The sequence below is a fragment of the Bactrocera latifrons genome, unplaced genomic scaffold (assembly GCF_001853355.1).
Source record: "Bactrocera latifrons isolate USDA-ARS-PBARC rearing strain unplaced genomic scaffold, ASM185335v1 scaffold_235, whole genome shotgun sequence".
Taxonomy (NCBI): domain Eukaryota; kingdom Metazoa; phylum Arthropoda; class Insecta; order Diptera; family Tephritidae; genus Bactrocera; species Bactrocera latifrons.
This window is the reverse complement of record NW_017535908.1, coordinates 372,139-384,801: the sequence shown is the minus strand read 5'-3', so window position 1 is coordinate 384,801 and position 12,663 is coordinate 372,139. Positions and strand designations below refer to the sequence as shown.

Genomic DNA, 12,663 nt, shown 5'->3' with positions numbered 1-12,663 from the left:
GCTTGAGATTGATTTGAGATTACCACCACCACCACCACTACCACTAATACTAACACCACCACCACCACTAGCACTACCGCAAACACCTGTCTCTTATACACATCTAGATGTGTATAAGAGACAGGTATGGAGTCTTGTGATTTGAATGTGCTTGAGATTGATTTGAGATTACCACCACCACCACCACTACCACTAATACTAACACCACCACCACCACTAGCACTACCGCAAACACCGCGCGGTGATAGTATCTTGGTGGCACCGTTGCCGGATGTGGTGTTCATGTTGTTGTTTTTGCTACTGTTATGATGGCGCGGTGTGGTATTTGTGGAAAATTGATATTGTTGATGATGGTACCTTGAGCGACCGCGTCGTGGCAATGACTTTTGTTCGGACATTGGTGAGAGATCTGAGGATGTGCTTGATTGTGCTCCATGGTAGATGATACCTGCGGGGTGGGAGGAAGATTCACAATTATACATATTTTCACATTTCACTCAAAATTCTCCACTCACACTCGCTTTCTTTTACATTCGAGCGTTTATATTGTGTGTGTAGCTAGATATACACGTGTGTATGGGTGTGTGTGAGTAAGTAAATATATGTGTGTATGTATGTATGCATCGTTATGCAGCTGCGTGGACACGTGTAAATCTATCGTCATTTGCATTCGTTTTCGTTTTCGTTTTATTTTTCTTGATTTTTTGTTTATTTGCTTCTCGCTGGTATTTATTTGCTCTCATGAGGACAAGGTGTGTGTAAATGATTGTTGACTGAGATTGACTACTGCTTGGCCGATTGTCAAATGGACTAATTGCTATTTACAAACAAGTTTGTGTACTTTTGAATTGTAGTGTTCATAATTTGGGCAAATCTGTCGCTGAAGGCGCATGTATGTGCATGTGTGCGTGTGCAGTCAATGTCAATTTGCAAGTGTGTGTGAGTAGTTTAAAGAACATAGGCGAGAGCCGCAGCTCTCTGACGTCCTGCTTCTCTGCTCAATTGTCTACGTAGTTGTACTTGTGTTGGTGTGAGGCCGTTCGCCTGCACTTGCTACTACAGATATGTTTGCGATGTGTTGTGATTTAGAAAATGTTGCATTTTTTTAGAGTCTGTGAAGAGAATGCAGAAAACGAAACGAGACATTTTAACATATTTCTTTTCACAGCAAGCTAATGAGTTGGGTGAGAATGGTTTGAAGTGAGTTTAACTTTCGAAATTACAGTACACAACTTGCTTGGCTTGGCGGATTAGGTTGAACATTTGGCTTGGAGAGGTACAACTACGAGCTGAAATCAGAGATGGAACTCACTACAAAGAAAAGGAACTGCTGTTTGGCTGTGTAATTGCAGTCGAACGGTGTACGAAAGTGTTCAAAACGGGATTGTTGTAATAAGTGCAGGAAGAACTGGGTGCTGAACTCGTCAAATACAGTCTAAATTCGCAATTCTCCAATTTAATTATATGCAAAAACATCAGTGGAGAATTGTGTACCTTTTTTAACAGCTTTTGTGCAACCCTGTCTTTGAACCCGTAGTCCGATCTATATTAAATTCTTCGAATGATTACGTCTAAAGCTTACCAACATATTACAGCTAATATGACGTCATCAAAAACAACTGAGCTTTCCAAGCTGATAGACTTTAAGGCACACTGGTTGCAATGTTTTTGCATATAACTGATAAATCTCATCGAAAATCAGCAAAGTATGTGGAAGTTTATAGCAGGTTGTGTAATAAGTTCTGTCGTTCGATAAGAGACAGACCTTTTTTTTTTCTTTTTTTTTTTTTTTCTTTTTTTTTTTTTTTTTTTTTTTTTTTTTTTTTTTTTTTTTTTTTTTTTTATTTTTTGGAATATTGACCTAAAGTGATGAATGTTTTTCTAAAATTCGGAATTTGATTGAATAAACGTCATTTTTATTTCGAAACGTCGAAAGGCTTTAATATGCCTTTAATTTTCTTCTAAATTTTATTTTATTTTTTAACAAGTTTGCCGAATACCAGCTAAATTATTTCCCAAGATTGAAATTTTCTCGAAATGTTATTATTCGAAATTTTTATTCCGAAATTCTGTTATAAATTTTTTCGAAATATAATTGTTCGAAATTTTTATTTCAAAATTCTGTAANGTCTAAAGCTTACCAACATATTACAGCTAATATGACGTCATCAAAAACAACTGAGCTTTCCAAGCTGATAGACTTTAAGGCACACTGGTTGCAATGTTTTTGCATATAACTGATAAATCTCATCGAAAATCAGCAAAGTATGTGGAAGTTTATAGCAGGTTGTGTAATAAGTTCTGTCGTTCGATAAGAGACAGACCTTTTTTTTTTCTTTTTTTTTTTTTTGTTTGTTTTGTTGGTACACTCTTCATATGAACGTATGTGGAGTTTCATTTCAATTTGTCAATGCACTCTTTGTTTATAAGCCATTTCGTGTCGCCGTATCACAGTATTTTCTACAAAATTTTAATTTCGTGCGGTGATAAAATTTTTCTTTTTGGAAGGTGCAGCAACAAAAGAAACTTACGAACGAATCTTAAAAGTGTATAATGATTGTTCAACTACAATTAGAACAGTAGAAAGATAGATTGCTGAATTTAAATGCGGTCGTACAAAACTTGAAGACGATCCACGTGAAGTACGTCCAAAAAGCGCATCAACACCAGAAATCACAGCCAAAATACAGGATATGGTTTTGGAAGATCGTCGATTGACTGAGAAAGATTTAGGAGAAGCTTTACATATATTGGTACTCAGTTTGAGCCATATTGTAATAAAAATTTTGGGTTGTAGAAAACTGCGTGCACAATGGGTGCCCCATTCGTTAACAATGGAACCAAAACATATTCAATTGCGACTTTCTCAGCAATATTTGGAGCGTTTTAAAAAGGATAAAGTGGATTTTATTCATTGATTCATCACTATGTTTGAGATTTCGGTTTATCACCATGATCCTGAATCAAAAAGCGATGCTAGAGTGGTCTGAACCTGTTTGTTCGGCTTCGAAACGAGTTCATGCCAGAAATCGGCCAAGAAGATTATGGCATCAGCTTTTTGGGATACCAGAAGAATGTTGTTTGTGGATTGTTTGCAAACTGTTAAAACAATTAGTTCTGTATATTGATCCAACCTTTTGGACCAATTGAAGGACAAAATTCGTGAAAAAAATCCGGTTTGCAGAAGAAAAAAATTCTTTGTCATCAGGACAATGCACCGTGTCACTAGAGCATTTTGACAATGGCTAAAATCAATGAATTAAAGTTCCAATTATTGGATCATCTACCGTATTTATCAGATTTGCTCCCCAGCGACACAGCGTATTTCGAAAAACTTCCGGATTCTTACTTCAGTGATGGGATCCACAGATTGGAGGATCGTTGGAGCAAATGTATTAATGTTAAGGGAGACTATGCCGAATAATAAAGAGTATTTTGAAACATAAAGTCGTGTTTTTCTTATCAAACGACAAAACTTTTTCAACAACGTGATATTTTGACAGTATTCGTTTGAGTTTGCAACCATCTTGCGGAATACGAGTTCGTAACTGTTCCCTCAACGCAGTTGTAAATCAACTGAAATATGTATAAATCTTGTGTGAGACGCATGCATACAAATTGCGTGTGCCAGCGGGAGTGTATGAAGCGCTAAACAATAAAAACCAAAACAACAACATATTGCGGAACTTACTGTGCTTGATTTTTCCCTCGTGCTGATTGGAAGACTCTGTGCGGCTTGAGGTCAATTGATCCTGATCCGATTCGGACTCTTCGCTCTCCGGCTCCGTTTTACGCGAGTGACGTCGCCGGTTCTTCGAGGACTAAACGCAAACCAGCGCAGCGTGCGAAGCCGCATGAAACGAGAAATGGGAAAATGCAGAAGTCAATTAATTTGCGTCCGACGGTGGCACTTATCATGAGATTGAAGCGAGCCAGGAGGAGGATTTGCATTTACACAAAAACAAAAACTCAAAATACTCTAAAAATACAGTTACCGTCAACACTATAATTTCATTTGAATTCATTTCACAAAAAGCGGTGCGCAAAGGTATTTCTCATAAACGTGACTCTTCTGGCAGCTAAATAACGTTTCTGCCATGTTCTAAAAACTGCACCAATATTTACATCAACAAAAATAATAAAAAATCATTAATGAAAATAAAATAAAATCGAAATGTTCGTTGAACAAACTTCTAAAAATAATTACAAAATCAAGAAAGCGCTGCAGTCAAGCTATTTTTAACTACTTCACTACATCCTTGTACATCAAACTAAACAAATTAATCAAAAAACGCTTGAAAATTATCAAGAAACTAAAGCAAAGGCTGACTCTGATTATATGATTATATGATATATCCTTTTCTTTCTGACACCTTTTAAAGAGCTAGCGAAATTGAAACGTTCAACTTAACAACTTAAGTTTAAAGAAAAAAGTCTGAGACCAACAAATAAGAAAATAAACGCACGATATTATGAAATGGCGAGGTCTGATAATGATTATAGTTTGTCATTGATGGACGTTGACTGTGGTTGTAATGATAGTTGAGGTGATGGTGGTGGTTTTGGTGTTGGGTTGGTTTTAGTACCGCTGCGGGTGGTGGTGACGAGCAGCCCTCGGTCAGAGCACGCTCATGGTACATGAAGGAATGCAAAAGCGTATTAGCCGGGCCGGCGTGATGTGGCTGTGACATGTTTCCCGTCTCGGATAATTGAAATGTGGCGTACGGTGAAATATCCTCGGATGTCTCTGCGGGCAGAAGGAAGAGAAAGCAAAGTCAATGGCGTGTTTACATAGCGAGAAGCATGTGTGTACGTACTACACACACAGACATATAACATACAACAACCAACAAATGCTACTAATTAGTAAATAATTGAAATGGAAATGGAGATGTAGATGTAGATGCAGTCGGCTTTGACATTGCGTTTCTCGCATGACTACGCAGGGAGGCTGTGATTGCCAGTTGGTAGGCGCTGAGATTTATTTAATTTGCCTTAATGGCGAGCAATGTCATTGGACTTTAGCATACAAGGCTGCAAGTATACCTAAAAATATATATACTCGTATACATATACATATATATACGATTGGACAAGATTTTAGAGAGATGCATCGTCTAATGCGCCATTTTGTTTGAGAAAAGCTTGAATAATTTCTTGAAATCTACTCCAAACATTTTCAGCGAACTTATCGATTATTTTACAGCAATGGGTTCAGTCTTTATTTTCGTATTTCTAATCAAAATTCAACTTATTTTTTTTATAGTGTTATTTTTTTGTTTTTTTTATTTATCTGTAACGACCACTTTTCCGTTAGAGACATTATTTCATCAGTGTAAAACTTCTCTGGTTTCTCGGCGAAAAACTGCGCCAAGTAATTTCCACAGGCTTCCCTTGAAGCCAACTTTATTCCATTAAGTGAGTTCTTCATTATCCGAAACATATGGTATATATGGTTGATGCATAAAAACTCCCAGCCAAACTCTCTCAGCAGTTTTGCCGAGTCACCAGCGTTGTCCTAATGGAAGACGAAGCCCTTTCTGTTGATCAGTTCTGGCCAGTTTTTACGATTGCTTGCTTCAATCGCATAAGTTGCTAACAGTAAAATGTAGAAACAATCGTTAGACCAGACTGGAGCGTCTCATAGTGGATGATTCCTTTCCGATCCTACCAAACACTCAGCATAACCTTTCGAGGCGTCCATCCTGGCTTTGCGACCATTTGTTGAGCTTCACCACGCTTGGGCCATGATGCGAAAACCGCACATTATTGTCGTATTTGATACGGTTTTCGTGTTCTGTTAGATTCCGTTTCAGAAATGGTTCAATTTCATTTCGTTACAGAAAGAATCGCAGATGTTAAACGGTTCATTAAATTTTTCACAGACAACTCACGTGGTAGCCAAACATCGAGCTACTTTTTGTAGCCAGCCTTTTTAAATGATTCAAAATTGTTTGATGATGATAGCACTGGAGATATACGACTGCAATGACATCTATTAACAAACTACGAAAAACTTTTTCGCCTACCCAATATGTGCAAGTCTTTATCATATATTCAATCTTCATGTACCGCTGAATAAATCGTGACTCCGAACAGTAAAATGTCCAAACAATACTTATGCAATGGCGCGTACTTTCCATTTCCTTTCCAACGATCACGAAGCCTTACAAATTTTACAAATACAAAACTCCCGAAACAATTGTAGAAACTCACCCGGTATTTTGTCGTTATTCTGCATGGACACTTTATGAATGGTGGCATAATAGCGTTCCCGTTGCGCAGCCTCTGAGTTCTGCCGATTTTCCAGTGATTCCTTTTGTATGCGGTTACCTTGCTCTAAAGCAAATACAATAAGAAAAAGAAAAAAGCGACGCATGTAAATCAGTTATGGGTGTATGTGAGATGGAGATGGGATTCGCAAGCACGGCGTGCCACAAAACAAAGCAAATCTCAACAACACAGTCGCATCGAAAGTAGAAGCACCGTGTTGTTTACAACCCTGCTGGGTTGTGTGAGCGTCATGGCAATTAAAATTCAATTTGTTGTAACAATGTGAAATTTATTTTCTCGGCGTGCACGAGGTATATGGTAGGATCTATATGCCGCTCTGCTAAATCGAATATACGCGGTTCCATATCGTTGGGTGTGCATGCTGACCTCTCCTTCTTCATGTCCGCGTGTGTTTGCTAGTCACGGACAAGAGCTCTAGCGTACTCTTGCGATAGTTCATTCACACCTTGGCCACTTTGTTTGTTCACTCGTTTGTAGGTTTTCTGGCAGTGTTGTGTTTGCTTTGTTAGACTTTGATTTGTTTTGCTTTGCCGGTGGCAATGAATGACCCACTCAGGCATTCGCAACCACATCGCACCGTCCTGTACTACCCACACCGCTCACATACACACACACACCGCGTTCAGTACTTACTGTGTCGATAGCACATGACCACCAGCGCAATTGTGCAAATCATGCCAGACAACGTGGCGATGCTCGGTATCAATAGATTCACATTGCCATAGAAAACCTTCGAGCCACGTTGGCCGCGCTGTACAATCTCCGGCGGTGGCTGCTCCCCATCCTTGGTGAGTGTGACGAATGTGAACTCGGCCTGTGATACGCCGGCCACATTGTGCGCCTCCATGCGCAGCTGGTAGAGAGTCGATGGTTGCAAACCGGAAATGGTGAAACGACGTTGCGGTTTCAATGCGTTGGATACTGTGAAGATGGAGCATATGAAGAGGAATGAGAGCAATAACAATGAGGATATTTAAGCAGTAAACTCTAAAAGTGTTATTTGTTGTCGGTGAGAGTCAGACAAACACAAATACTTTCAGAGTACAACCGTCGGCAAAAAATAGTAAGACTTTTTAAGTCAAATTTCGCAAGATACCCCATTCGTTAACAGAGGCGATGATTCTAAGATAAGTGCTTACGACCCGGAAACAGATTATCTATCGGCCAAATAGCATGACGAAGGTGTGTCGAAGCCGAAAATCCACCTAAAATCAGTTCAAAACTCAAGGTTATGTTGACAGTTTTCTTTGATTATCGAGATATGGCGCCCTCCGAGTTTCTGTCGACAAGAAATAGTATTTAAGTGTTATTAGTCGTTAATGTCTTACTATTTTTTGCCCACACTCTTATGTAAAGTTAAGCTTCCGAAAGAGAACTTGAATGGTATAGATGGAAGATGAAATGGAATAACGGTAACCCTTCCAAAAATATTTCGATTATTTCTCAATGGATGTTTCTCAAAACCTGGAAGTTCACACGCAGCGCGGTAAGTATTCAATTGAATTTGCTACGGGTTAATTAGCGATGTCGAACAACTAAATCACGCCAACATCACTTTCACTTACCCAGTATCCAGTCACGCTCTGCCTCATCAGTAACTGGGCGATATTGTAGAACGAAGTAGAGAATGGGGCAACCATTATCTGGCCAAGTGTGCAACCGCACTAATACCGAAGTGGAGTTGGGCGCAATCAAGCTCGTAGTCGAAGGCATACCTGGGGACTGGCCTTGAGTGCGCACGTGGAGAGTTATGCTGGCCGGTGAGGTGCCCACTTTATTGTGAGCAGTCAAATGGATTTGATAAGTGCTACCACAAACCAGTCCCTTCAGCTCGTGACTTGACGCGTGACGCGACAAAAGCATCTCATCCATATTGCTGTTGGCGCGCCGATAGAAGAGCGTGTAGCCAGTGATGGGTGCATTGCCGGTGAATCCGCACTTCCAGTGCATCAAAATACTGCTGGAAGTTGCGCTGGTTACATAAAGCACCGGCGCCGACGGCGGCACCTGCACAAGCAGCACATGCGTGAGACGGTCTGTGCCGATGCCATTGTCCACTTGACAACTGTAGTTGCCGCTATCCGAAATTTGCAAACTCGAAATGATTAGGTCGCCCGAGTCGAGTAACTGTGAATTGTGCAGACCACCTTGTCGCAGTGGCGTTTCCGCTTTGTACCACTCGCGCTTCGGCTTGCCCACAGCCGTGCAGGGCAATGTGACCGTTGAACGCCATGGTCGCACTATCGGACCGCCGAATGAGACAATGCGCGCAGGCACACGATTCGTTGTGATTTGCGATGCAACACGTGAGCTCTTGCCTTCGCCGACACGCGTCGATGCGGTCACCCAAAACTGATACTCGATGTGTGGGTGCAGATTCTTCGCTTCGAAGTGCACTTGCTGCGATGGCAGACTTCGTTTTTCGTTGTTCAATTCCTCCCGGCCATTTACCACACGCATATACAAGTTGAATTTTGTGATGACCCCATTCGGCTCTGTTGGTGGCAGCCAGGACACATACAAAGATTGTGGCGTGCTAACGACCACCTTAATGTCTGCGGGCGCTTCGGGCGCATCCTCCTCAGTGTGACAGTACAATGGGTTGGATAGAGCACCGTCACCCATGCGTGTGTGCGCCAACACTTGAATGCTGTAGTTGGTGTATTTACGTAAGCCCGTCAGCACCGTGGTCAGCGCGGTTGTCTTGCGTGATTCAACTTCGTCCTTGTTGAGTGAGAAGTCATCTAGAATAGGCTCGAAAATGAGTTTATAACCCTGCAACAGTCCATTGGTGTGATATATCGGTGGCGGTTGCCAGGAAACTTGCAGCGATTGCGAGGTCAACGCTGCGCAACGGATATCCTCAGGCGGTCGACTCGGCACTATCACATTGAATATAAATTGATTCAGCGCAAACGAAAATAATATTTAAAATAAAAACAAATATGAAGCTACAGCCAAAACTTACCATCCTCCATGGTTTGCGCCGACACCGGTTCGGAAAGCGGGCCGGGACCCACTTGATTGAATGCCTGTACAACCACATTGTAGCGCGCGAATTTCTGTAGGCTACTTAGCAAGAGTTCACCGGTGCCGCCATCGCCGTCACCGGATACCGAGGTAAAGTTGTAAGCTGAATTACCCGAACTGGCCAACTTGTAGCCGACGTTGTAGCCTTGTATATCGCCATGACGCAGTTCGACCAGCGGCGCCAACCAACTGACAAGCAACTCTGTGGAAGACAACGGACGAACGGAGAGATTAAGTGGTGGCCCGGCCGGGCGTTGTGGCTCGGTGCGCACCACTAACTCTTGGCTCGGAGCACTGCGACCGGCGGTACCTTCGGCTATCACTCGAAAAGAGTAACGGGTGGCCGGCTTTAAATTCTCGATAAGAGCTGTGTAAGTTGGTGGATCTTTCACCTCGACATGCTGCCATTGCTCAATGAAGAGCGCTGTAAGGACACATTGCAAGATAGTTAGAAAAGTAGGGCTCTAAATAATTTTAAAAGGAAAAGCAGTTAAATCGGAAATGGTAGGATTCGTAATTCGATGCTTTAACAGTGGTCATTCTAATTAAAACATTTTCAATTTTTTGACTTCAATACAGTTCTACATGCTCTGGGTTTGGTTTGAAATGCTTGCTGCTAAATAATAATGTTCTTCCAGTATTGGCCCTTGTATTTTGCAACTTACGGTCCATTTCCTTGAACTCCACAATATATTTGGAGATGTCCGCTGTATTCACGCTTTTCGGCTGCCACTTCAAATTCACCGAACGGCTGGAAATCATGGCCGCCTCCAAAACAGTGGGCGGTTGCGGTGGCTCCTGCACTTGCAGCTGCACCAACTGCTGATCATTGCCATACAGATTGCTGGCGCGACAGAAATACGGTCCACTATCGCTGGCATCCACCATCCGTATCTGCAGCTCGGCAGAAACACCGTCGGGCGTGGCCTCCTGCTTCACCGAAATTCTGCAATGACACAAATGTGAAATGAAGCGGAAAAAATGCAACTCATCATTTGTGGAGAAAATGCTCCTGTGGGAAATATGCGGACACTAAATAACAACTGATAGAATTAACGCTTGCGGGATGAGGGGAAAGATTAATGAGCAAAATGAAAATGATGCAGGAGTGTGTTGAGGGAGTAGTGCTGGGGCGGGTGGTGTTGATTTGGAGCTGCGAGAGCTAGCTACGGCTGTCCCTCTCGACCTACTTGTAATTTGTTGATGGATTCAGTGTGTTTTTGCCCGAACGCATCCAAACGATATTAATCGGTTTGTCACCGCTGACGGAGCATTGCAGCAGTGCAGTGTCACCTTTTTTCACCATTACCGAGCGTGAAGTGGATGAGAAGTACGGCGAGGCTGTATCATTAAAAATGCAAACAAACACATGACACATAAATAAAGCAGAATTCACAAAGTGAGTTGTAGAAAAGTCTAAAAGTTCGCGCACACACACAAAGCAAGTGCTTGATTATATCGCACGCGTGGTAAGTATTACGAGCACTCATCTGCACACACATACTGCATGCATGTGGAGCCTCCTCTGCGTATATAATTAATGCCTCAAGCTAGAGGTTCGTGTAATTTGGGCAATATTTTTATTTCCACTGAACACACACGCACGCACACAACAGTTTAAAGCGATTTCTTTTGGCTCTTCGTACTTACAGTTAACTTTTAATTGTATAACCTTCCCGATGCCGGTGCCGATGCCGTTATTCGCTTGGCACAGATAGAAACCCTCACGATCCTCCTTGACGTGTTGAAGCAGCAGTGAGCCATTGCTCAGCAGCTTGGTGAAAGGTCGCTCTCGCACCTCCTCATACTCTCCCGACTTGCTACCTAGAAGTTACATGTTTAGATATTTATTAGAATTAATGTTTTGCCTAATATCTCAAAGTGTTGCTCAAAGAACTTGGAATATTCGGAAGGAATTACACCGCTTGGGTGCACATAAATATTGCGTTTCGAGGCTTCTAAAGCTGTAATAGACTTATAACGGATACCAACTTTTCATTCTAATACACTGAATTTGTTTTTCATACTTAGTTGTTTATTATTTATAAAGCAATTTTAAATGTTTTCAGTTATTGATTTCAATATTTGCAGCATAGAATTTTCGAAACAGTCAATTTTTGTATACACTTTGTAGCAGTATACTCCCACATACCTGTAGCCTTCTTCCAAACGATGCTAGGCGTTGGCACGCCCTGCGCCTGACAATGCAACATGATGTGACGGTTGCGTTCCACATTTGCGTCGGCCGGCTCGACAATCCAACGTGGCGGCACTGCGCGGCACCCCATTCGAAACCACAAGCCGAGCAGGTTGACCAAAATAAATGACAAATGGAGATGACCGGTAACAGCATAGACAAGCGCGCAGCAACGAGCGAGAAGCAATAACAAAAAAGTGGGCAATTATAGCAAAGCCAGAATGCGAATCGATAATGCAATAAATCAGAGTGGAAATGGACGAAACAATTGGAAATACTATTTTCATAGTCGTCAACAAAAAAGAAATAAACGAAATGTTTAATCAAGAAATGAACGATTTTGAAATTTAAATGGGACAAATTATCAGCTTACTTAAGGCGTTTTATTTTCGCCCCTTAATTACATAACATTCAAAGTAATTCAAAGTAAAGGTTAACCGAAAAAAATATTGAATAAGAGACAGCCAGAAAGTTCAGAAGTAAGTTCATAGAAGAAAGTTGAGCAACAGTAATTTGAAAGATGTTTGTAATTGATTTTATTTTAATTTCATTTACAGTTATTTAAAGTGTGGAAGTGAACTAAAAAACTACGGAATTGAAGGCATTTCAACGGTACTTAACAATAAAGAATGAATCCGAACGCCGAAATATGTGAATAATGAACTAAATGCATTAGACCTTAATTGGAATTATTTATGCAACCAAAGTCGATAAGAACTCAAACATAAAATGTAATAAATTCGTTGAACTTTCCATACTTTTCAAGTTGTACCTTTTTTCTCTGTCTTACATTGCTGCCAATAAAGTTAGATGCTTTATTAAGTTGAAGCTCATCGAACTGTGTGTGCAAAGATTTTTCAGAAGGCATTCGTAATCAAACCGAACCTGTTATGTTACTATTTCGCTTTTATATCTACCATAGGGTTAATAGTAGAACAAAATGTAGATCTATGAAATAATATTGATATGTTTGGCAGCTTTGCAATATAAACTTCAAGTGTGGGTGTTCAAGAGCTCAACAAACATTGATGCTGACGCTCAGTCTTTATGATACCATGAAATAATAGTTTTCGCTTTAAAATGTTCTACTCCAAATTCCATTGTTTTTATTTTTATTTTTATTTTTTTTTTTTTTTTTTTTT

General features: G+C 40.9%; 1 protein-coding gene across 8 annotated transcripts in view; it reads right to left on the bottom strand.

Moving 5' to 3' along the window:
- LOC108968971 (Down syndrome cell adhesion molecule-like protein Dscam2) overlaps positions 1-12,663 on the bottom strand; it is a 109,526-nt gene that overhangs the window by 4,503 nt on the left and 92,360 nt on the right. For 2 of the 8 annotated variants that reach the window (XM_018933380.1, XM_018933381.1), the window contains exons 11-21: positions 11,477-11,596; positions 10,975-11,148; positions 10,515-10,665; positions 9,990-10,270; positions 9,263-9,748; positions 7,860-9,176; positions 6,928-7,215; positions 6,217-6,339; positions 4,467-4,747; positions 3,692-3,821; positions 358-448 (exon numbers count right to left, since the gene is read on the bottom strand). In XM_018933380.1, coding sequence (XP_018788925.1) covers positions 358-448; positions 3,692-3,821; positions 4,467-4,747; positions 6,217-6,339; positions 6,928-7,215; positions 7,860-9,176; positions 9,263-9,748; positions 9,990-10,270; positions 10,515-10,665; positions 10,975-11,148; positions 11,477-11,596 — 3,442 coding nt within the window. The other 6 variants (XM_018933382.1, XM_018933383.1, XM_018933385.1 and 3 more) reach the window with 4 other exon arrangements.